The sequence below is a fragment of the Leptonychotes weddellii genome, chromosome 7 (assembly GCF_054177405.1).
Source record: "Leptonychotes weddellii isolate Sample4059 chromosome 7, ASM5417740v2, whole genome shotgun sequence".
In the NCBI taxonomy this organism is placed as follows: Eukaryota; Metazoa; Chordata; class Mammalia; order Carnivora; family Phocidae; genus Leptonychotes; species Leptonychotes weddellii.
In genome coordinates this window covers 59887363-59910936 of record NC_138375.1, presented here as the reverse complement: position 1 = coordinate 59910936, position 23574 = coordinate 59887363, and the positions used below count along the sequence as shown (strand labels likewise).

Here is a 23574-nt window from a genome sequence, read left to right as displayed (position 1 = left end):
GGGGCTCAATCCCAGGACCCTGGGACCATGACCTGAGCTGAAGGCAGACACTTAACGACAGGGCCACCCAGGCACCCCAAAATAGCTGTTTCTAGGGTGTGGTCTAATTCCTTTTTAAAACATTTTTTTAGGGGCACCTGGGTGGCTCAGTCGTTAAGCGTCTGCCTTCGGTTCAGGTCATGATTCCAGGTCCTGGGATCGAGCCCCGCATCGGGCTCCCTGCTCGGCGGGAAGCCTGCTTCTCCCTCTCCCACTCCCCCTGCTTGTATTCCCTCTCTCGCTGTGTCTCTCTCTGTCAAATAAATAAATAAAATCTTTAAAAAAAAAAAAATTTTTTTTTTAAAGTTTTACTTATTTAAATAATCTCCAGGGGTGCCTGGGTGGCTCAGTCAGTTAAGCATCTGCCTTCAGCTCAGGTCATTACCCCAGGGTCCTGGGATCGAGCCCCGCATCGGGCTCCTTGCTCCGCGGGGAGCCTGCTTTTCCCTCTCCCTCTGCCTGCCTGCCTCTCCCCCTGCCTGTGCTCTCTCTCTCACTCTCTCTCTCTCTGTGTCAAATAAATAAATTAAAAAAAAAAAAAAGTCTTTAAATAATCTCCAAACAACATGGGGCTCAAACTCACAACCCCGAGATCAAGAGTCACATGCTCCCCCGACTGAGACAGCCAGGTGCCAGGTGTGCTCTAATTCTTAACGCCATGACATGAATTGCTTCAGTTTCTATTCATCCCTGCACATCATTTGAGAACAAATTTAATATCACCCAAAATACGCTCGGCAATGCAAGTTCCCTTAAATAAGCCAGCTCACGATTTAAGTGAGAGGGTATCATCCCCCCACAGACATGAGAGAATCATGCCCTGGGAATGTTCATGACTCTGAAAAAGGATGAGACTCTTTCAAAGTAGAAACTTAATTATGAATTTAGCTTTTCACCAAGGAAAGAAAAGGCCTTGCTAAAAACAAATAATTGTGTGGGTTCGTCGAAATAATTTATAGGTAGTATCCGTTCTGTTGTTTTTTTTTTTAATGCAGCAGACATTGTATGTCGTAATTTAAAAATCGTATACCAAAGGCTCATAGCAACAATAAAAATGACCACTCTTTTGTGATTTGGGAGCAGTGATTTTCAGCTCTGTCAGCTCTTACTCCTAGCAGTTATTTTGTATTTCTAAATTATATGGTTTTATCTTGATTTGTAAGTTTTTAGCATTATGTATGTATTTCTTTGTATGACACTTGAGATTTAGCTCTTTTACATCCCACCTTCTCTGCAGCCTCGGAATAGGATTGGGTCCCTCTTTTTAGCTAAGTAAATGATCATTATTATGCAAATGTATTGCACTGTCAGCCCAGGTAGAGCGCCCCAATTACAGCACCCCAGTCGGCAGCTTTGAACTTTTTCTTAAGTTGACACTTGCCTCATTTTTTTTTTTACGCCATCTCTACACCCAACATGGGGCTCAACCTCACGGGGTCAAGAGTCTTGCTCTGTCAGCTGAGCAGGTGCCACAGACACTTGCCTCTCGTTTTCCTTGGATTTTTCCCCATATACAATCCTCACTTCTTTCTAAAGCCCTATCTCATTGTCTTTGCCTCCTTTTCTGGACATCTGCTCCCCCCACCCCCCAACCTCGCGGACCCCAGCGGCCACACACCCATGCTTGGGTCTTCCATTCTTTGTCCTTCGGATTTGGAGCAATTCTTCTGGGGCTGACCTCTCTTTCCAGGCACAGCTGCCTTGTTTTGCTAGAATCTAAACTCTGAACACTGGTGTGGCCTCAGCTCCTCTTCCTCCCAGCTCTAAAATAACTACGGTAAGAACTTTAACCATCGGGACGCCTGGGTGGCTCAGTCGTTAAGCGTCTGCCTTCGGCTCAGGTCATGATCCCAGGGTCCTGGGATCGAGTCCCACATCGGGCTCCCTGATCAGTGGGGAGTCTGCTTCTCCATCTCCCTCTGCTGCTCCCCCTGCTTGTGCTCGCTCTTTCTCTCTCTGACAAATAAATAAAAATCTTAAAAAAAAAAAAAAAAAGAACTTTAACCATCTGCCTCAACCTGTCCCACTCACCCAAACACCCCCACACCGCTCCTTCACGAGCACACCGTCAAGAAAAAAACCTACATGATACTGAATGTCAGTTATAGCGCTATAAAACTGGGAGGGGGTGGTTATGAGGAATTTTAGATAAATTGGTATTAGTGACAGTGCTGTGGCTTGTCAGCTGTGCTTGCATCCTTCATCTCTTTGTAGATGTTAGGAAAAGGGTAAATTCAGTTCCTTCTGTGTCTCAGTGTCCTCTTAAATTGGGGATCATGTTAATGTCTGTCTCAAAACTGCTGAGAGTCACATGCCTACATGAACCCATTAAACAGAGTGTAATTTCTTTCTTTTTTTTTTTAGAGAGAGAGAGAGTGGGGGGCAAGGAGGTGGCATGGGGAGGGACAGAGGGAGAGGGAGAGAGAAAATCTTAAGCAGGCTCAGCGCGAAGCCCAAATGGGGCTCGATCTCACGACTCTGAGATCAGGACCTGATCAAGAGTCGAACGCTCAACCGACTGAGCCACCCAGGCGCCCCCAGAGTGTAATTTGTGCCACGCAGGGAGCACTCAGTAAGTTTTAGCTGTTACCATGATTACAGATAATTCTCATGTTAATTCTTTTCATTCAGTATTATAAACTATCCACATAGGGGCACCTGGGTGGCTCAGTCGTTAAGCGTCTGCCTTCGGCTCGGGTCATGATCCCGGGGCCCTGGGATCGAGCCCCGCATCGGGCTCCCCGCTCCGCAGGAAGCCTGCTTCTCCCTCTCCCACTTTCCCTGCTTGTGTTCCCTCTCACGCTGTCTCTCTCTCTCTCTGTCAAATAAAAAAATAAAAATCTTAAAAAAAAATAATAAACCTATCCACATATACAAATTATTTTTGCATCTCAATAAATTTGTAGTTTTCTATCTAAAGATTTCTGCGTACTTTTCATGACTTGTATTCCAATTATTTGGTTGCATTTTTAACCAAATCTAGTTTACTTATTAAATCTTGTTATATTTTCTGATCCCTCTTAAAAAAAAGGAAAATTTTATTTTGAATTAGTTGGAATCCAACAGCTTCCTTTGTAATCAGATCAAATATATCAGCAATTGTATCTTTAAGATTTTAAAAAATTGTATGTCACCTCCAAACAAAAGATTTTCTATCTAAAAAAAAAAAATAGCCACAGATTCATATGTTCTCAGTTGGGACTGCTGCTTGTCTCCCCAATATTTAATATTTAATACCTACCTTTTCCTCCTGTTAAAACCCAGATTTAATTTGGAGTGGCCTTCTCCAGCTCTCTTGCTAATGGTGGTTAGGAGAAGTTAATAGGAGTCATCGGATGGCACTTCTAGAAAGTTCTTTGAAAGGGCTGGCTCAGCCTGAAGCACACTCTTCTGTCCTAGCTGTCCTCATTCCAGGAGTGTCCAGCTAATGTTTGGACAGACATCTCACGCTAAGGATGGGCAAGCAGAAGGTAGAAGTCGCTGCTGGCCTGCAGTCGTCCTACCAGCCCCATGCTCCTGGTGCTGAACACTTCATTAACGGGAGAGAAAAACAAATCTTTGCTTGGTGAATACATGGGCTGGCCTCTCACCCACACCTAGCTCAGTTTCTGACTGATGCATGAGAGACTTCAATTATTTAATGAAAATACCACTTTCCCTAGAAATTGATTTTTTTTTTTAAACCTAGTTAACTATAGAGTAATTTACATTACCCACTGGGACCTAATTCTTCACTCAGAAAGGTTCAAGCCCTATTTGAAAGGAGAAAAAGAATAGCCGAGCTTTCAGAGTACTTACAGTCCTGCTATTAGCTCTAGGGCCCCATTGCATTTTGCAGCCTGGGGAGACCGTTCGCTTCTTGCAGCTGCCTGGTTCTCCTGTGAGCCCTCCTAGGTGTGCAAGGGCAGGAACCCTGCCTGCGCTTCTGCTTCTGCTTTTGTTCCCATTTCTGACCACTGATGCTCCATCCCATTTCATCTCCATCAACAGAGCTACCATCCTCAGGTCTAGTTGGAATTCTCCGAGAATTTTCCAGTGCCATGTCCTCTACTGTCCTGGAATGTTTAAGACTTGACTTCCCCTGATCTGCCCCAGGATCAGCTCACCCACCATCTCTAGGGCAACTTACATGCTCACATCCCCAGACCACAGAGATGAAAAACTGTCTTATTTTAGTTCTTATTTCCTTGAGTGCTGTCTAGTGGAGTCACTTCCTGTGTATCCTCCCAGGCATTGTGCTTAATCTCCAAACAGTTTCATCCTGTAGATGTGGGTGTTCTGGGTTTTTTGTTGCTGTTGTTGTTTTGGTGGTTTTGTTTTGTTTTCTGCTTAAGCTTTTCTGTCAATATGTACCTGACTTCTAGAAATTTCTCTCAAAATTGTGGGGTCTGAACATATCATTTGTGTGTTTTTTTTTTTTTTTTTATTTTTAAAGATTTTATTTATTTATTTGACAGAGAGAGACACAGCGAGAGAGGGAACACAAGCAGGGGGAGGGGAGAGGGAGAAGCAGGCTCCCCGCAGAGCAGGGAGCCCGATGTGGGACTCGATCCCGGGACTCCAGGATCATGACCTGAGCCGAAGGCAGTCGCTTAACCGACTGAGCCACCCAGGCGCCCTTGTGTGTTCTTTTTTAATGAGTTTATTAGGTTTTTTGAAGAGAGACATAAGTGCTCGTGCCTTTCATTGAAGTCTGGCCTATATTCTGGCAATCAGTTGAGCTTTTCTTTGTAGTGTGAAATGTAGTTGATTTCTGTAGGTAGGCTTGTGCATTGAAATTGTGTAATTAGTTTTCAGAGGTAGAACTTGATGTGTCTATATTAGATCAGCCTTATTCTGTTGTCCAGGGACTTTATACTCCCTTTTTGTGGTTTGTGATTGATAAAAACCAATTGAGGTTATTTGTTTTTGAGCACTGTTGTTATTTTGAATAACTTTATGCATAACATACATAGCTGGTATTTTTCATTTTCATTTTTTAAAAAAATTTTTATTTATTTGAGAGAGAGCATGTGCATGCATGCACAAGCACAGAGGGAGAGGGAGAAGCAGGAGAGCCCAACACAGGGCTTGATCCCAGGACCCTGAGGTCATGACCTGAGCTGAAGGCAGACACTTAACCAACTGAGCCACCCAGCCGTCCCATATAACGTATTTTTTAATGTTTTTTTTCTGAGAGGCACACGAGAAAGTGCTTTCTTGATTCATCTCTAATCTTTAGTTTACCAGGTTATACATGTACAAAATGGAATGAAGCACTTTTCTTTTTTGTTTGTTTGGTCTTTTTAAGATTTTATTTATTTATTTGAAAGAGAGAGAGAGTGTGAGTGTGTGCATAAGCAGGGGGAGTGGCAGGCAGAAGGAGAGGGAGAAGCAGGCTCCCCGTTGAGCAGAGAGCCCGATGACATGGGGCTCAATCCCAGGACCCTGAGAGATCATGACCTGAGCCGAAGGCAGATGCTTAACTGACTGAGCCACCCAGGTGCCCCAAGGAATGAAGCACTATTTGATACCTTGTTCCAGCTGAATTAAATCAGTCATTATTAAGGAAAAATAGACATTGGGAGATCATATAGATTATAGGCTAACAAATCATTAGGAGGTCTTACTAAGATGATGATGATATTTGAAAATATGACATATTGACCTGCCTTGTTTATAAAACTACCCAGAATAGTGGTTAAATGTTAAACTGTCTTCACCACGTTACCGTGCTTTAACATTTTTTTTACCAAAAAAATTGTTTTTGTAAAATATAAATTGTATGCATATTGTATGCAAAATTGACCATTTTGACCATTTTTAAGTGTAAGCTCGGTGACATTAAATATATTCACAGTGTTGTGCAGCCATCAGCACCATCCGTGTCCAGGACTTTTTCATCTTCCCCAACTGAAACTCTGCTCGCTAAACACTGACTCCCATTGCTTCCTCCCCAAAGCCCCTGGTCACCCCTGTTCCACTCTTGTCTCTGAATTTGCCTATTCTAGATACCTCAAATATTAGTGCAGTCAAGTAATATTTGTCCTTTTGTGTCTGGCTTATTTCACTGAATGTAATGTTTTCAAGGTTAGGGTTAGGGTTTCAGTGTCATCAAGGTTATCATGTATCAGTGTAGTATGGCCAAACAATATTTCATCATATGGATATACCACAGCTTATTCATCTGCTGATGGACACTTGGGTTCCTTGTGCCTTTGGCTAGTGTGAATAATGCTGCTATGAACACGGGGACAAGTGCCTTCAGTTCTTTTGGATATACCCTGGAGTAGAACTGCTGAGTCGCATGGTATGTTGAACTGTTGGAGGAACTGCCAAACAAGTGGCTTTACTTCCCGTGGCGCTGTCACTCTTTGCATAGACTCAGAGTCCACCCTCCTTGCTACCAGGGTGTTGCTAGATAAGCTGACCTGTGACCCTGCCTGTGCCCAACTGTGTGTCCCTCACTTAGGGCCATTCACCGCTCTCCGAACACCTGTGGAAAAGGTGCTGCAGAGTGCTCCAGGGAGCCTGCCTATTGCTCGTTTGATGGCCCGTGAAGTCCAAGCCTACGGGCTGTAAAGCGATTGCTTCCTGGCAAGTCATACACCTTGGCAAACTTGGGGATCTCAAGGAAGATGATGCCCATCTAGTTAAAGGTTCTGTCTGTGAAACCTGGTAGCAGCCAGCATGATAGCGCTTAGGTCCTGAATGCAAAATGGAGACCTTGAATGCAAACCGAAGACCTTAAACATACTTCTGGCAGGATAGAAGTTGTAAAAACTGTGACCCCTGGGGCTTTACCAAGCCCTAGCCTCAGTGCCAAGGTCAAATTTGTGAACCGTCCAGGGAAGTCTCTCCGTTTTGTGAAAGAACAAGTCTTGTTTCACCTCTGTAGAGAAAGCATGCCGAATAGCACTGCATATCAGAATAATTTTACAAATTCAAAAACACAGTGAAGCTTTTCACGTCACTGGTGGAATCCTTGGTTCCCTGACGTTTTCTCGGGATGAGCAGGTAGGCTTCTCCAAGGAATAGTGTTGTTGGTGGTTGAGTTTGTATAGGCATACCTCATTTTACTGTGCTTCACTTTATTGTGCTTTGCAGATACTGTATTTTTTAGAAATTGAAGGTGTGTGGCAACCCTGTGTTGAGCAGGTCTGTTGGGGCGATTTTTCCAGCAGTGTTTGCTCACTTTCTGTCTCTGCGTCACATTTCGGTAATTCTCGCAATATTTCTAGTTTTTTTCATTATCAACGTATTTGTTACAGTGATTTGTACTCAGAGATCTCTGATGTCACTATTGTAATTGTTTTGGGGGCACCAAGAACTATGCCAATATAAGACGGTGAACTTCATTGGTATATATGTGTGTTCTGACTGCTCAACCGACTGCCTGTCTCTCCCCCTCTCCTTGGGCCTCCCTATTCCCACGGACACGACAGTATTGAGATTAGGCCAATTAATAATTCTGCAGTGGCCTCTGAATGTTTAAGTGAAAGGAAAAGTCTCACATTTCTCACTTTAAATCAAAAGCTAGAAATGATTAAGCTGAGTGCAGAAGATGTGCTGAAAGCTAGGCCTTGTGTGCTGAGCAGTCAGCCAAGTTGTAAATGCAAAGGGAAAGTTCTTGAAGGAAATTGAAAGTGCTACTCCAGTGAATACACACATGATAAGAAAGTGAAACAGCCTTATTACTGATATGAAGAAAGTTTGAGTGGTCTGCATAGAAGATCAAACCAGCCATTACATACCCTTAAGTCAAAGCCTAAATGAGAGGTAGGCCCTCACTCTCTTCAACTCTTTGTAGGCGGAAAGGGGTGAGGGAACTGCAGAAGAAAAGTTCGAAGCTGGCGAAGGTGGTTCTTGAGGTTTAAGAAAGGAAACCGTCTCCAGAACCTAAAAATACCAGGTGAAGCAGCAAGTGCTGATGTAGAAGCTGCTAGTTATGCAGAAGGTGTAGCTAAGATAATTCCTGAGGGTGGCGACACTAAACAACAGACTTTGAGTGTGGACCAAACAGCCCAGAAATCCTGAGGGCCTTTAAAAGAAGTATGCTAGATCTGCTCTGCCTGTGCTCTAGAACAGAAGGCATGGTGATCTGCCCTTCCACCAGTATTGATTGGACATGCTAGATGGGAATGGGTGAGATTGCAGGAGCTCATTCAGGTTGTTAGTTTGCTACACCACAGCCCCTGGAATATGCAGCCTCCTGGAATTTATGGTGAAAGCCTGTGAGTGCCACCTAGTGGCAATTGATGGGATTTGCGACCAGAAAATTCCCATTTGAGAAATAGGACTTTGAGATTTTCCCTGTGATTGAAGGACATAAAATAACCTTGAGACCTGAACTACCCACAATACCTTGGGTGACGTTGGGGAAATGCTTTAACGGGGAGGGTAATGCCCAGAAGTATTCCATCATAAAATGGAAATGGTTTATACAGGAACAGACCACCAGGAGAGTGAGAGAAAGTACTCATGAGTAGGAGCCTCTTTTCCCCAAAGTCTGGCTCTGGAACCACCTGAGTAGCTGTTGGGTCCTATGGCTACTGAGTCACTCAGGCAGTGTCCCATGAAAAGCTTTCCATTGACCAACAAAGTAGTTGGTTTCTGGAGGGCAGTTCCACAGTAAATGGACAGTTTCCTCTTTAGAAGTCCACTACTCTGATGAGGAAGGTCAAAACAAATCAGTTCAGTGGGCTGAATTGTATGCTGTTTTTCTAGCAATGATGGAAGAACTGAACAATCATAAAAGCCCCTGTGTTTGGGTTTTTACTGACTTACAGACAGCGGCCACATGTATCTGGCCAATCAGATTGGTGCTGGTAAACCTGACGGGAAGGGGGGGTTGTGGTACAAATGGATCCTGACAGGAACATACAGTTACTCCGGACTGGGCATAGCCTATTCCGTGGTAGATATAAATGTTGAGGGTACAATAAAAGGACTGGAACAGGGGCGCCTGGGTGGCTCAGTCGGTTAAGCGACTGCCTTCGGCTCAGGTCATGATCCTGGAGTCCCGGGACCGAGTCCCGCATCGGGCTCCCTGCTCGGCGGGGAGCCTGCTTCTCTCTCGACCCTCCCCCCTCTCATGAGCTCTCTCTCTCTCTCTCATTCTGTCTCAAATAAATAAATAAAATTAAAAAAAAAAAAAAAGGACTGGAACAGAAGATACTAGAAATATATTGTCAGGTCACATATCTTCAGAGCAAGGAACACACTTTATAGCCCATAATGTTCAACAGTGGACAGAGGGATATAATTTTCAGAGGAATGGTTTGATGAAGAATTGGAACAGGCAGTTGAAATATATATTTTTTTAAACGGGGAAATAAAGGCATGAAGGGCTGGCTTACACACGTCCGTGAGTGTGTGCTCACACTCAACATGAGGCCAAGAGAAGGTCCCCACAGACAGATCCCTCTGCTTTTTCGGGGGTGGGGGCGGGTGGGTTTGGAGAAGAAGCGATGGGAGGGATGCTGGTTGGTATCACTATACTTTTCTCTTTTTTCCCCACATCACCTCAACTTCCTTTGTCCTACCTGAGGCAGTGGTCCCAGGACCAGGGCTGCAACCACAGGTGCCAGAAGCTTCTAAGTAAGAAACTATACCTTTAAACCTTTATGTCAGAATTCCTAAGGATCTGCTGGGGTAGGTTGTGCCTTCACCCCATCTGGCAGAATTGGGGCTGCCACGGAATGCAGCTATATTGCAGAATGGTCTGGACAGCTCACCTTAGTTCTGCACCCAGTAATCCTCCTGCCGTCCCCGCCCCATCCCAGTGGAAGAGGCCTGAGGGGGGCATATGCTAGACCAGTATTTCTGTTGGCAACCTGGACCAACACAGTGGCCAAACCTAACACCCCTTCCAAAAGTAGAAAAGTTAGGGTCTAGATGGAGAAGAGGAGGAACGGTAGCTGAGGGTTGAGGAATGAATGAGTGGCGTATGCGGTGAGAGCATGGCAGTGTGGCTGGCACTGGAGCCGGAGAGGGGCTCCAAGCCAGATGTTGTCTCCTCTCATTCAGTGACACCCGGTGCCTGAAAGGGCAGAGACTCCTGTTGCTGTGAGACCACTCTTGCTTTTGGAACCTAGAAAAAACTGGGAGTCTGCAAACCTGAATGGCATCACTCTGGGGGACGTTTAAGTCACACAGTGTGATGATGGCCTGGACAGTTGTTAATGACCGAGTGGGACTCTAGTAATGTGCCAGAGCTTTGCAGAACACGTCTCCTGGCACACTGCGCTACGGTGTAATACCGGCCTTGCTTCAGTGCTGGTGTTCACAGTCAGGTGGCCTGGGAAGTGGGGTCCGAGCCCCCTCAGGGAGCACCTGGGTGGCTCAGTTGGTTAAGCGCTGGACTCCTGGTTTCGGCTCGGGTCATGACCTCGGGGTCCTGAGATCAAGCCCTGCGTCAGGCTCCACGCTAGGTGGGGAGTCTGCTTGTCCCTCTCCCTCTGCTCCTTCCCCGGCTTGCTCTGTTTCTCTCCCATAAATAAATAAAATCTTTTTTTTTTTTTTAAGCCTCCTCAGGAAGTAACACAGATGGAAAATGACTATCCTGAGAAAGCACTGGATTTACCTCACCTCACCATCAGCTAATTTCTTTTTAAAATTAACTAATTAATTTGAGATAGAGTGTGTGAGGAGGGACGGGGAGCCAGGCAGAGGGACAGGGAGAGAGACAATCTCTAGCAGACTCCCCGCTGAACAAGGAGTCTGACATGGGGCTTGATCCCACGACCCTGAGATTATGATCTGAGCTGAAATCAAGAGTCGGATGCTTAACCAGCTGAACCACCCAGGTGCCCCAGTGTCAGCTAATTTCTAAGCTGAATAGCTCTGCACCAGCTTATCATAAGGTACAAAGGGGGAAATAAATAATTAGGACAAAAATAAGAAAATGTATGTACTCGCTTTATAGGCTTTACATTAGTTGTTTCTTTAAATCTATCCCTACTTCCACACTAGCCCCTCCAAATATTAGGGAATATGATTATTTTGTGGTAAGAGTCTTGACCAAAGGCAGTGGTGGCATTTAACTTCACAAAAGAGGCCTCTGTCTTCTGCCCTCAGCTCTTGGAAGATGATCTTTGTTTGCCCAGAGGCCTTGGGTTAGCCAGTGAATGACTGTGTGATTTAAGGTGGGCTTTAGGTCACATGACATCAGTCCAGTGGAGACTTAAGATCAACCACATGGGCACTCAATTAATCATGCCCATGTAATAGAGCTCTGAAAACTGAGTACTGAGTCTTGGAATAGCTTCCCTAGTACTTGGTACTCTGTGTAATTGTCACACATCGATACCGGGAAAGTAACATGTCCTAAATGCACGGGGAGAGAGAATAGTGGCAGTCCTGCATCTCCTAGTTCCCCAGACTCATGAGCTTCTTTCCTTGGCCAGTCTTAATCTGTATCCCTTCCCTGTAAGAAGTTGTATAATACAGTGTATGCAGTATATATTTTAGCTTTGAGTGGGTTCTGTGAGTCCTAGCAAATCATCCCCAGCCATTGTTTTAGGAATCCCCTGAACTTGCAGTTGGTTTAAGAAGTGACTGTGTTCACTTTTAATGTACATTTGGCTGAATTCCTCACGAATCTCTACTCAAGAGGAATCCAAATCATAAGCCCTTTGTTCTAACTGCCAGATAGGTAAGGACTTGCTTGGTCTCTCAGGAAAATAAATGAAACAAATACACACATGCACACACACACTTTGACATAGTTATATTCTCTTTTTACTCCCTTTTATGTTCTAGAATAAATTATAAAGCACGTTTTCTTTCTTTCATGTCTTACAGTCAAGAGAAAACACAGTAGAAGTCCCAAGGGCGCCCGGGGGGCTCACTTAAGCATCCAGCTCTTGGTTTCAGCTCAGGTCATGATCTCATGGGTTGTAGAATGGAGCCCCATGCCAGGCTCCACACTCAGCAGGGAGTCTGCTTGAGATTCTCTCCCTTTGCCCTTCCCCCTGCTCGCATGCACATGCTCTCTCTCTCAAATCTTTTTTTTTTTTTAAGATTTTATTTATTTTTTAGAGAGCGAGCGAGAGAGAAACAGCATGAGAGGGGAGAGGGTCAGAGGGAGAAGCAGGCTCCCCGCTGAGCCGGGAGCCCAATGTGGGACTCAATCCCAGGACCCTGGGATCATGACCTGAGCCGAAGGCAGATGCTTAACCATCTGAGCCACCCAGGCGCCCTCTCTCAAATCTTTTTAAAGATTTTTATTTATTTATTTGACAGAGAGTGAGACAGCAAGAGAGGGAACACAAGCAGGGGGGAGTGGGAGAGGGAGAAGCAAGCTTCCTGCCGAGCAGGGAGCCCAATGCAGGGCTTGATCCCAGGACCCTGGGATCATGACTTGAGAAAAGGCAGTTGCTTAAAATGACTGAGCCACCCAGGCGCCCCAATAAATAAATATTTTTAAAACAATAGACGTTCCACCAAAAAAAAAAAAAACCACCCCAAGTTACTGGAATTAGCAGATAAGGACATAAACTATTATAACTATATAAAATAATTAATGGGAAAAGAATAATAACTGGGAGAGAGAAGGGTATAATGAGTTGAAGAGTATTTATCCAGAACTTCTAAATGTGACCTAATTTGGAAATAGTCTTTCACGGATGTAATTAGGTAAGTTAACATGAGGTCCTAATATTGGGCCCTAATCTAGTGACTGGTATCCTTACAAGAAAGGGAAATTTGGACCCAGAGAGACACAGGGGAGAACGCCTTGTGAAGCTAGAGGCAGAGATTGAAGTGATACATGTACAAGCCGAGGACTGGCAAGGGTTACTGGCAGCCACCAGCAATGAGGAGAGAGGCCTGGAACAGACTGTCTTGCAGAACCGCCAGATGGACTAATCTTGCTCAGCCCCGAGTTTGGACTTCTGACCTCCAGCACTGTTGTAGACTACATTTGTTTTTTTAAGCCATTCATTTTATAGTACTTTGTTATGAGCCTAGGAAATTAATACATGAGGCCATGAGATAGTCTGGGATATGGATGGAAAACTTTTTTAAGAAGACCAAATGGAAATTCTAGATCTGAAAAACACGGTGGCTAAAATAAAAACCACAGCGGATGGGCTAAACACCAAGTTGGACTTCACAGAAGAAAGAATAAGCGAACTTGAAGACAAGTAAATAGAACTTATCCACACTGAAGCAGAGAGATTAAAAAACCACCACCTGAAAACATGAACAACATTGCTTAGCATTGATGTATTCTCAGACTGGGAAGGATACCTGAAATTGGGATCAGAGTAAGAAGAGGAAGAAAATAGGGCAGGAAGAAATATTTGAAGAAATAAAGACTGAAAAACTTTACAGAAACTCACAACATTCTAAACAAGACAAACACAAAGCAAGGCAACAGCTGAAAACCAAAGATAAAAACTTACAAGTAGATAGAGGAAAAAGACACATCTTCGTCCATCCTCCCCACCTGCCCTGCTTCCTGGGAGGTGGTGCTTCCTGTCCCCCTGGCTGGTAGCCCTGACCATATCCACAGGAGACCTTGAGGTCCAGGTGACCGTTCTCCATGCTGGTCCCAGCCCCAGGCCTGCCTGCGGCAGCTCCCACAATAAAGTCCACTTCTCGGTGTGGCCCCTCTGGTGCTCTTGCAACCGCACTCTCACTTCCACAACTTCCAGTCGGAGTGTCTCTAGCTCTTCAAGTGTGCCTTGCTCCCTTCTGCTGCTGGGAGCTCTCCTCCTTCAGAATCCCTCTTGGCCGGGCCCCCTGGGTCGCAGATGTCTGAAGAGTAGGTTTGCGCCTGCACGGTGTGGGTGCTGACTTCAGTGAAATACACTTGGGAATTCATTCACAAGCCTCGCGCTGTCCTTTCTTCAAACGTAACTGATTGTGGGTGGAGGTTTGGAGGACCAGTCAGCCTGTTGTGGGCCTCGTCCGCCTCTCCAGCATCAGCCTGCACTGTGTTCTTTGCTCTCTGTGTTGCCAGCCACGTCCACCTTCTTTTGGTCCGCCTCCGTTCTTTTCAGCCTCAGGCCTTGGCGCCTGTTAAGTCTGCAGTTCTCCTACAGACCTCCTATACAGAGATACCTGTTCATCCACTTCCCCAGCAAAACCTTCCCACACTTCCCTGATTCGGACAGATGCTCCTTAGGGCTTGCCTTCATGTTGTGTCTTTTCCTATGAGGACCTGGCAAAACTGTGACTGTTGTGCGATTACTGTGTCACTCCCCCCCCCCCCCCGCCCGCCCCATGAGCTCTGCGAAGGCAGGAACCCTATCTGGTTGTTCCCATTTTGTATTCTCCAGTCCTAGGCACAGAGCCTGCCGTCCAGGACCTACTCTGCTAATACCTTGTGAGCGAATGGATGGGTGAATGGGTGGACAGTTCCAGGCAGCAGTTGGTGGAGCATGTCAGTGGTTCCTCTGGGAGTGACTCTTAGTCCTCAGGGGAAAAAGACCTTTGGTTTCTCTGACTGCCGTATATCATGTGTTTCCCAGGACTATCTCTTCATACAGAATCTAGTCCCTCTTAGCCATTTCACACTCAGCCCCAGCCTGGCTGTAATGCTCCACCCTGTAACAGCTGCTTTCATCTTCCTGTCTTCACCCTTAGACTCACTGTTCCTGCAGGTGTAGCTACACCTACTGGTGCTGCCCTTAGAAGGCACTGCATATACTCCTTTGGGAGGCTAAAAAGTCATGTTAAAGAAGTGCTCCTGGACTCAGGCAGCCAGGGGTTCTGTGGGAGGAAGAAACCTGCGTCTGGTTGCACTGGCCTCAGAAGTCAGGAGCTGCAACGTACTGGGCACAGATGGGCAAGGGCTCTGATCCTGCGACACTGCTGTCCTCACAGAGCTTCCTGAACATAGAGGAGGGAGGTCACTTCCCGAGCCACACAGTTGAGAAGAAGCGGGCACAGGAGAGGAACCCAGCTCCGTGGGCTCCAGAACCCAGGGCTCCCGAGCAAGCTAGTTCGCCTGCTTCCAGAGTATGGCTTGGCTTGGGAAATCGGTACCCTACTGACAGTTTCGTAGCAACAGTAGCTTCCCTGCAGACGAGGAGGAGGAGGAGCCAGGAGACTATTCCCCTTCGCCACAACAGGAAGCTGCGGCCCAGCGGGGGCGTAGGGGTGCAGATGGCAGGCCAGCGAGGGCACGGACCCTCAAGCATAGGAGCTGGATCTGTGCCCCCTCCCCTGGCGCCTGCGCACTGCAGCTCCGTTCCCCGCCCAACCCCGCCCAACCTCGCCCAACCCCGCCCCGATTGCCCGGGTTTTCAAATTTGAAACCTGCTCCTTTTCCCGCCTGAACATGTTGACCAGCGGAGGGAGAGGGCGGGGCTGCACGCCGCCAATAGTGCTTCAGAAGCTCGCCGGCCCCGCCCCGAAGGTGACGGCAGCGAGCCGCAGGAGGCAGCGGGCAAATGGGCGAGAGTGCCCGCCGGCCCCGCCTCTGCGGCGCCCACGTGCAGCGACCGAGCTGGGGCCTCCCGGACACCCAGGGCCCCCAGAGTACCATTTTAGGTGCAGAGCCTTCGCTATCAGCTTGGGGCTGGAAACTGGGGCCCTGATATACTAAGCAGTCGGTGCGGGGTCGTTGAGCGAAATGGGCAAGACGTGGCCCCCTTCAGCCCGGGGATTCACTCAAAGGCTGGGCCTGGAATCGGCGCCCTTAGCAGCCCCGGGAGTCTGAGTGGGGGCGGGCTCGTGGAGGTGGTCTGCTGTTCCCTGGTCCCTTTTCAGGGGGGCGGGGCCAAGGGCTGGGCCGTCCCGGGGGCGGGGTGTCCCAGGGGCGGGGGCGGGGTGTCCCAGGGGCGGGGCCGGGCCCCTGTGTTTGTTGCACCGTGTCAGTTACATTGTAACAAAAGTGGTGCAGCCGCTCTTCGGGCCAGCACCCTAGGCCCGCCGGCCGCCAGCTGTCGCCGACATGGAACCCGTGGCCAGCAATATCCAGGTCCTGCTGCAGGCGGCCGAGTTCCTAGAGCGCCGTGAGAGAGGTGAGGAAGAACTCTTGGCCAGACTCCAGACGGCAACCTCGCTGACACAGGCCTGGGCTGGATTTGGCTCCCAACAAGAAGGATGCATGCATTGCTTTAGGCAGTAGCCCCGGGGCACCCCGCCCTCAACTTGTTGGCGGGGGAGGGATTCCCCGGGCTATCGGACTGGGAGGGGTTGGGAAAATGGCCCTGGCGCCAAAAGCCCTTCCCTGACCGTGCCTTGCCAGGGGCGCCTGCTGGGACCAGCCCCAGCCTGAAGTGGGCTGGGGCTCTATCTGGCAGAAGCTGAGCATGGCTACGCGTCCCTGTGCCCGCACCGCAATCCAGGCCCAGTCTACAGGAGGAGGAAGCGATCCCCCCAAGCTTCTGGCGCGCTGGACAGTGGGCGGTGAGGAAGGCTGAGGATGGTGGGGGGGGGATGGGTGCCATCCCTCATGGGGCCTCACCTTTGCCCACTTCCTCCTTGTTGCTTGTATCTTCTGGGCCAGGTCCCCTACTCTGGAGGCAATTCAGACCTCTCCTGCCATCTCTTCACTCCCCTCTGTTCATTCAGGGACTGTTTCTTGAGCACCCCTGAGGTGTCAGAAACTATAAACAAGAGACTTTAATGTCCTCCTTCCACTCACACTCCTGCAGTCCGCATCTCTACTCGATTTCCCTCGCAGACTTTTCTCTTTTTCTCAACCCTTTGCACATGCTAATCCCTCCACTTTTAACCCCACTTTGGGTAGCATGTTTCTGGCCCAGCTCAACTGTCGCCTCTGTCCAGGAAGCCCTTCCTGACCGCTGGTAGGGGGCCTCGTTTGGACCCCACAACCACCTGGGCAGGCCTCTCGGCATTTGGCCCAGTGTCTCTGCCTCTTCCTGCGGACTCCAATGCTCAAGGCTGGCACAAGGTCCCCGCATTAGGCTAGTTTGGAGCCCACATCTATAGTGGATTTTAAGCCCCTGGGACTGAGGGTGTGGGTAGTAGCTGACGCCCCCTCATCCTCCCTGGCATTGGCAGGTCTGTGCACAACGAGCTGGAGAAACGCAGGTGAGTCCCAGCTTTGCCCTGACAGCACTGGGCCCCAGGAACCATCATCTTCCTCTGGCCTTCCCTCCCCTGCTGTCCCTTTGGCCAGCAAGGCTGGGCTGGCACTGCCCTCCAGACTCCTTCCCCCGCAGGAGGGCCCAGCTGAAGCGGTGCCTAGAGCAGCTAAAACAGCAGATGCCCCTGGGGCCTGACTGTGCCCGCTACACCACATTGAGCCTTCTGCGCTGGGCCAGGACGCACATCCAGGTAAGGAGCTTCCACTGCGCCCTGCGGCCAGCCTGCCAGAACCTGTGAGCGGTATAGTAGGGAGGGGCTGAGTGGAACTGGGGGGAGAGGCCCGAGGTCATAGCCCAGCAGTTCTCTCTGCTTTTAGCTTCCATTTGTGCTAAGTAGGAAGAAAAGCAGAAGACCACTCAAGAGGACTCTTCTGAGGCTTGAGTGACTTTGCCCAGTAAACGTTCATGATTATTATAGCTATTATCAATTCAGTCCTAACTGGCAAGTCACTCAGCCTCTCTGGACTTGGTTTCCCCCTCTGTACAGAGGGGCATGGCTGTTGAAAACATTCTGATGTGTCATGTGTCAGGGTCCCTAGGACTGCAGAGGTTTCCACTCTCCCATCCCCCCAAGGCCTACTGTTCTGAGCTATCTATTCTGATGCCATTTGGGGAGGCAGTTCCAGAGGCCAGGAGAGGGAAGCCAGTCACCCCTCCTCCCAGCACCCTTCTGCTACCTGGGCTAAGCTCAGTGCCCCCTAGTGGACAGGAGTGGGGTAGCAGACTCAGATTGGGGGGAGGGGGGCAGCAGCCCTAGAAGTGGCCTCAGAAACAATAGAGGCCTTTTCCTGCCCTCCTGGCCCTTTTCGCAGAGGAAGAAATGGGGGCACAGCCAGGCCAAGGACTGAGCAGCACAGCTAATGAGAGGCAGAGTCATAACCCAGGCCGAAGTCCCCTGACTTGCTGTTTTCTTCAACAAGTGTTTATTGAGCACCTGTTCTAGGCACCAGGTGTTGTGGTAGACAGTCCATATGCTATGGAGCAAACAAATCACAGTGCAGGGACTGTGAGCTTTGCCCCATGGTGCCCACGTCCCCTCCTTGTGCTGAAGAACACCCTGGCCTGGTAGCAGGCCCATTTCTCACATGGAGCTTGCCTGGCCTGGTTCTTGGGAGGGATGATGTGTGCCCCTTGGGTGCTGGCTGGCCCATGGGCAGGACCTGGGGATTGCTCCTTCCTCAAAGCCCTATCACCCCTCTCCTGGACTCCCTGGCCTCCTGTGGGCTGTCCAACTTGCCCTGGAACATAATTTGGGGCACATAGATCTGTCCAGGTCTGTTTCCTGCTGGAAACCTTCCATGGCTCCTGACAGGACAGTCTCAGTTCCTTCCTTCCTGTAAAACTGTAGGCCCTTAGCCCAGGCCTTGCCACTGGTCTGCTTTTGGTCTCCTATCTTCCCATGCCCTACCAGAAAAGCTGAATTCTCCATGACCTTCCCAGTGTCCCTCTGCTTGGATGCTGCTTCTTGCCCCATCTTTGCATAGACAGCTTACTCATCCTTCTACACCCAGTACAAATGTCCCCTTGCTCAGTTCTCCCTTTCTTGTTGACTGAATGCAGGCTTCTGCCCGCAAGGGCTCTGGTGGGAGAACCCTTGGCCCTCCAGTCCCTGGACCCCAGGCTGGCAGGGCTGGAGGGGGATTAATACTAAAGCTCCAGGGCTCCTGGGAGGTTGACCAGGAGTTACAAACCGGTAGGCTTTGGTTTGTAGTTTTCTAAAAACTTAAATTAGCTGGCAGCACGTAAAAGGACATTTGACATGAAAAAGTCTGACTTCCAGCTTTTCTTAAATTGGGCCACGTGGCAGCACCAGGCCCGTGTGCATGTGGCCGTACCCGGCTAGAACCTGGGGGGGCCGCCCCCTTGAGCTGTAGTGCGCGCTCACCGCCATGCCACAGGCCTTCCCTGTCCCTGCTGCTTGCAGCAGACAGACCCACGTCCCTTGACTAGGCCCTGACGGCCTTTGAGATTGTGGCGCCGTCCCCAGCCCATCAACGCAGCATGCTCCTGGGGCATTTACGTGAGCCGGAGGGCAGGGAGGCTGGCTTCCCCGAGGATGTGGCAGCAGGCCCCTGGGGCCCAGATGCGGTCTGGAGCAGGCGGTGACCAATGGCCGGGCCGTCGCTGGCGGTGCTGTGCTGAGCCCGGGACCTCGCCCCCTTGGGACCCACAGAAGCTGGAGGCGCAGGAGCAGCGGGCGCGGCGGCTCAAGGAGAAGCTGCGCAGCAAGCGGCAGAGCCTGCGGCGGCAGCTGGAGCGGCTCCGGGAGCCGGCGGGGCCGCGGGCAGACGGCCTGGACTCTTCGGGCCTCTCTTCCGAGCGCTCGGACTCGGACCGAGGTGAGTGCCCCGAAGCCAAGGGGTCGTGTGGGCTGAGCGGGCTGCGGCCCCTAACCGGCGGCCTCCCTGTGCAGAGGAGGCGGACGTGGACGTGGAGAGCCTGGCGTCCGGGGCCGAGGCTGAGCTGCTGCGGGGCTTCGGCGCGGGCCGGGAGCACAGCTACTCCCACGGCGGCAGCAGCTGGCTGTGAGCCACCCGCACGCTGCCCTCCGCTCGAGGCCGGAACCCACCGCAAGCCTCAGGGGCTGCCTGCGACGGACTGAAAGGACCCTTCCGTGGGAACAGGTGCCTGCCCCCCCCCCCCCCCGTCCCCCTACCCCCACCGCTGGCTGCCGGCCGGTTCTCCTGGGGGAGGGCTCGCCTGTGCTTCCTCCGCGGCCTGCAGGGCAGGCAGCTTGCGCCCGGGCCACCCTTCCAGGCCTTTCTTGTAGCACTTGGCTCCACTGTCCCCAAGTGGAGCAGAAGACTCTTGGGCCCTCACGTTCCTTCCTAGAGAAGGCCCCCAGATACTGGACAGTATTCGCATTAAATTTACGCATCTTTGCTAACTTTCTGTCCATGATCTTGCCTGACGAAAATGGGGAACTCCCAGGCACGGACAAACTGGAAAAGAGGAAATGAGGTCATAGCCGTGACCGACACCATTCACTCCGGTACCAGGCAGTGTCCCTCCACGCCTCACAGCTGGGGGCTGCCTGGCCCCGCTTCACAGGTGGCACTGAGGCGGAGTACGAGACTTGCCTGAGGCCCAAAGCCAGGAAAGCGTGCAGTCAAGATTCTAACTAAAGCTTTCTGCCTCCAAGAATTATTTATTGAGTGCCTGTTATGTGCTAGACGCAGTTCCAGGCACCCGGGACACATCAGAGAACACAACAAAGGCCCCTGCCCTCGCGGAGCTTACAGTCTAGGCTTCCTCCCCCTGCACGCTGCGCCCCTGAGCGAGCCACCGCCCCTCCCTGGGCCTGTCCTTGGCCCCCCGGCTCCACGCGGAACAGGACACCCGGCCCCAACCCCCCTCCCCCCCCCAGAGCAGAAAGGGCTGGAAGTTGAGTTTTACTAGTAAAGTACGAGCAGGAAGGGCAGAGGGACTGGAGCCGGGCCATCAGGTGTCCCACCGCCCCGGGGCCTGGGCTGGCTACACGAAGTGCTGCCGCTGTTGCTGCTGCTTGCTGGCCGCCTTGCTGGCCAGGTCCTTGGCCTTCTCTGTAGCTGCCAGTGCCGTCTCCTTGGCCTTCTCCTTGGCTTCCTTGGCTGTCTCAACGAGGGTTTTGGAAGGGGCCTCCCCTGCAGCAAAGGGCAGGGGCTGGCTTCAGAAGACACCAAGACGACCCACCTCAACACCCCTCCTCCCCGACACTCCCCCTCTTTGGGCCAGGCGCTGTCCGAAGGGTGCCATTTGCCCCAGGGTACTGATGATGGGTCCCAGGCTTAGAGTGGGGTGGTGACGGCTGTGGACTCCACACCCGGCAGGGCACTAGGGCCTCTTTTTGTGCCCAGAGCCCCTCACCTTGCAGCTTGGCCAAGATGTACTCAAAGCCCTTCATAGTCTTGGTCACGTTGCTTTTGAACCGGGCAAGACCAAATTCCTGGCAAAAGAAGAAAAGGGGGAAAGATTCTGAGCTTCCCACTGACCCCTAGCCCAGCCTCCATACCAAATGCTTGGGGCCCCAAAGCCCCAGCACCCCCACAACACTGCTCACCTGGACAGCTCTGGAGACACCAAATAAGCTAGAGGAGACCCAGGCTTCCCGGCGGATTTCGGTCCAGCCGCTGTTATCAGAGTTCACACAGTAAACACATCGTTCCTCCACCACCTGTGCAGGGAGTCAGGCCAACCACAATCGCGTGGGAGTCTTTCACTTTATCAATTTGCACATAAATTGGATCCCCTGCCTCTTTTTCACAGGGTAGGGCAATCAGGTGAAAATTCACTTCCTTCCCTTACTGTATTCCCAACCTTCATTTCAGGAAGAGAGCAAGAACATAAAGGCCATTCTGCTCTCTCAAACCTCTCCTCTGACCCTTTCAATTAAAAGGCATATAGACTCGAGATCAGTAGAGTGTGTGCCAGCTCTAACCTGGCCCTGGACTTTGTCTGAAGGCTTTCTGTGCAGTGCTTTTAACCTGCCTTCCACCCACTGCAGTGCCTGAGCTCCCTGGCAGGCGAAATGAAAATGGAAATCTGGCAAGCGTCACAGCTCTCATTATCTGACGAGTGACCCAGTACTTCCAAAAGCAACACTTAAAAGACATGTCTCACAACTGGATCACTATCTTCGTAATTTATAAAAATAGATTACGCCCTCAGGGTAGTCAGCTGTGAAGCCTTCGGAAAACTCTGGGGCAGAACATCAAGGTGCTCGCTCACTCTGTGACCTTGCAGGGCACTTCCTCTCTCAGAACCTCACTTCCCTCTTTGCACAATAGAGAGTAATACCTAGCTCCCAGAGCCACTGTGAAGAAGTTAGCTGAGAAAAACAATGAGAGCTCTCTGAAAACTTTTAGAGTATTCACATATGAGAAGATACTGTAGGATGTTCCTTTAACCAAGGGTTTTCCAGCTCTCTTATAGGCAAGAAATCAAAAGGTATATGAATCTCTCCTTCCAAAATCTTAGGTGAAAACCCATTATGTAAGACAGATAAAGTGGAACTCCTTTAATCATCATGGGGTAAGGGGCCCAGATCCTCTCCCCTCTGAGGCACAAACAAACAAACTGCTTATGGCTTGATAGACTCCTGTTTGAAAAATCACTGCCTCCTTCCCTCAGCATCACTTCTGTGGGCGCACACTCTGTGTGTGCCAGGCACAGTGAGGGTGCTCTGTATTTAGTACTTGGGACAACTCTGTAAAACAAGTACCCCTCCCCCACAGTATGAATGAGTTAAAAAACTAACTGGCTGAAAAAAATCATCTGAGTTTACACTCTAGATCTAGCACTCCCCAGTAACCCAAATCTGCCTCAGACAACAGAAGCCCCTTCATGGCTTCCTAGCCACATGTACCTGGAGCTACTTTTGGGGGACCAACGGGGAGAGTAGTCTCACCATCAGCCGGGCGTGGTTGATGTTCCAAGTGAAGGTGGTCATGGTCTGGTTCTGTGGGTCCACAACAGAATCCTCCAGGATGTACACCGAGTGAGCAACATTGGCAGGAAACAGTCGCTCGGCCCAGCGAGGCATCCTGTTGGTCTTGGTCAGGAGACGCCGGGACAGGAGTTTCTGGTCAGGGGTCACCTCCCGGTGCACTATGTCTTCCGTCAAGACATGTTTGCTGCAAGTATCAGAATGAAGGTGACCCTCGGGGGCATGCCGCTGAAAGACTGCCTGTTGGGGTTCCCCTATGGAGCCTCCCCGCCCAGAATGGCCATGCCTTCCCCAAGCTTGCACCGGTAAGTAGTGTGGCTCACACCTCAACTAGAGTCCCTTGCGACTATCCGAGGGCAAAATCCAACTCCCGCCCTCTTGCTTACCGGATTCCAGCGGGGACTGGACCTCATGATTTATTACCCCAGTGGAGAACGCCGCAGGCAGAGGAGTAGGCCAGCGCCGGGACTTCCAACCCCAAGATCCCTCCCAACTGCTGTGCCGCCGCCTCTTCCTGTCTCACCACCCCGAAATGAGAGAACCTTGGACTAGAGCCTCAAGTAAACCACCGCCCAGGCCCGGCCTCCTTCCACTACCTTGCAGGCCTGGCCTGGCCACTTTTCGGATAGGGTCTTCTTACCCTAAAGAAGGCCACAACGGTTCCGACGATGCCCTACCTCGGACTCGATGTCGAGTCTCTCCCGGCCCCACACTTCGATCTCCAAACAGCGAGGGGGGGAGGACTGCTCTTTCCAGGGCCACGTACCTATAGGGATTCGGGTACCGCTGCCAAAAGGCAGCGAACACTTGGTCCCAGGAACTCCGGAGCACGCTCTGGCCCAGGAAATACTTCACCATCGTCCCGGCCGGGGCGGACTCAGCAACCGCGCAGCATCAGGGGTGCGATGCCCGGGGGGGCACGCGGAGGCCGGACCGAGGCTCGGCGCACGCCCGCCAGGCTCGAAGCTCAGTCACCACCGCGCTGCACCCAAGCTGCCGCCGCCGCCGCCATGAGGAGTTGTCGGGCCGCGCGCGCAACTTCCGGCGCTGCAGCGCTGTACC

At 50.5% G+C, this 23574-nt stretch overlaps 2 protein-coding genes and 1 long non-coding RNA gene across 8 annotated transcripts in view; 2 read left to right on the top strand and 1 right to left on the bottom strand.

Annotated features, from left to right (window-relative positions):
- Positions 1-2858, top strand: part of LOC145722618 (uncharacterized) — a 99202-nt gene extending 96344 nt beyond the window's left edge. Inside the window, exon 2 of the long non-coding RNA XR_014147006.1 lies at positions 1940-2858. This is a non-coding gene — a long non-coding RNA (uncharacterized LOC145722618). The remainder of the gene's footprint in view (positions 1-1939) is intronic.
- A 1806-nt stretch (positions 2859-4664) lies between these two features.
- On the top strand, positions 4665-22475 carry MXD3 (MAX dimerization protein 3). Of its 5 annotated transcripts, none has more exons than XM_031027949.2 (7): positions 4665-8987; positions 9200-15995; positions 16323-16383; positions 17002-17031; positions 17163-17277; positions 19261-19426; positions 19501-19974. In XM_031027949.2, exons 2-7 carry the CDS (start codon positions 15926-15928, stop codon positions 19614-19616), a joined length of 558 nt encoding a protein of 185 aa, XP_030883809.1. In that variant the 5' UTR covers positions 4665-8987; positions 9200-15925; the 3' UTR covers positions 19617-19974. The 5 variants fall into 5 exon arrangements, 4 of the variants coding, with proteins under 4 accessions (XP_030883809.1, XP_081682544.1, XP_081682543.1 ...); XR_014147003.1 differs by lacking the exon at positions 4665-8987 and adding an exon at positions 21395-22475 and having other exon boundaries at positions 15774-15995; positions 16278-16383; positions 19501-19711; XM_081826418.1 differs by lacking the exon at positions 17002-17031.
- On the bottom strand, positions 20216-23533 carry PRELID1 (PRELI domain containing 1). 2 transcript variants are annotated; one of them, XM_006733142.3, is made up of 5 exons: positions 23279-23533; positions 22474-22699; positions 21127-21240; positions 20934-21012; positions 20216-20710 (listed from the first exon to the last, which is right to left on the bottom strand). In XM_006733142.3, exons 1-5 carry the CDS (start codon positions 23368-23370, stop codon positions 20562-20564), a joined length of 660 nt encoding a protein of 219 aa, XP_006733205.1. In that variant the 5' UTR covers positions 23371-23533; the 3' UTR covers positions 20216-20561. The 2 variants fall into 2 exon arrangements, with proteins under 2 accessions (XP_006733205.1, XP_081682540.1); XM_081826414.1 differs by having other exon boundaries at positions 23153-23370.
- Between the last annotated feature and the right edge of the window lie 41 nt (positions 23534-23574).

What these genes read in the sequence shown, in the direction of transcription:
- MXD3 (XM_006733141.3), top strand. Translation starts at nt 15,926, where the DNA reads ATGGAACCCGTGGCCAGCAATATCCAGGTCCTGCTGCAGGCGGCCGAG. An exon ending in GGCGCGCTGGACAGTGGGCG is followed by an intron (nt 16,384 to 17,001) that starts GTGAGGAAGGCT and finishes TGGCATTGGCAG; the next exon opens with GTCTGTGCACAACGAGCTGG. An exon ending in GCGCTCGGACTCGGACCGAG is followed by an intron (nt 19,427 to 19,500) that starts GTGAGTGCCCCG and finishes CTCCCTGTGCAG; the next exon opens with AGGAGGCGGACGTGGACGTG.
- PRELID1 (XM_081826414.1), bottom strand. Translation starts at nt 23,370, where the DNA reads ATGGTGAAGTATTTCCTGGGCCAGAGCGTGCTCCGGAGTTCCTGGGAC. An exon ending in GTGTCTCCAGAGCTGTCCAG is followed by an intron (nt 21,013 to 21,126) that starts GTGAGCAGTGTT and finishes TTCTTTTGCCAG; the next exon opens with GAATTTGGTCTTGCCCGGTT. An exon ending in CATCTTGGCCAAGCTGCAAG is followed by an intron (nt 20,711 to 20,933) that starts GTGAGGGGCTCT and finishes CCTTTGCTGCAG; the next exon opens with GGGAGGCCCCTTCCAAAACC.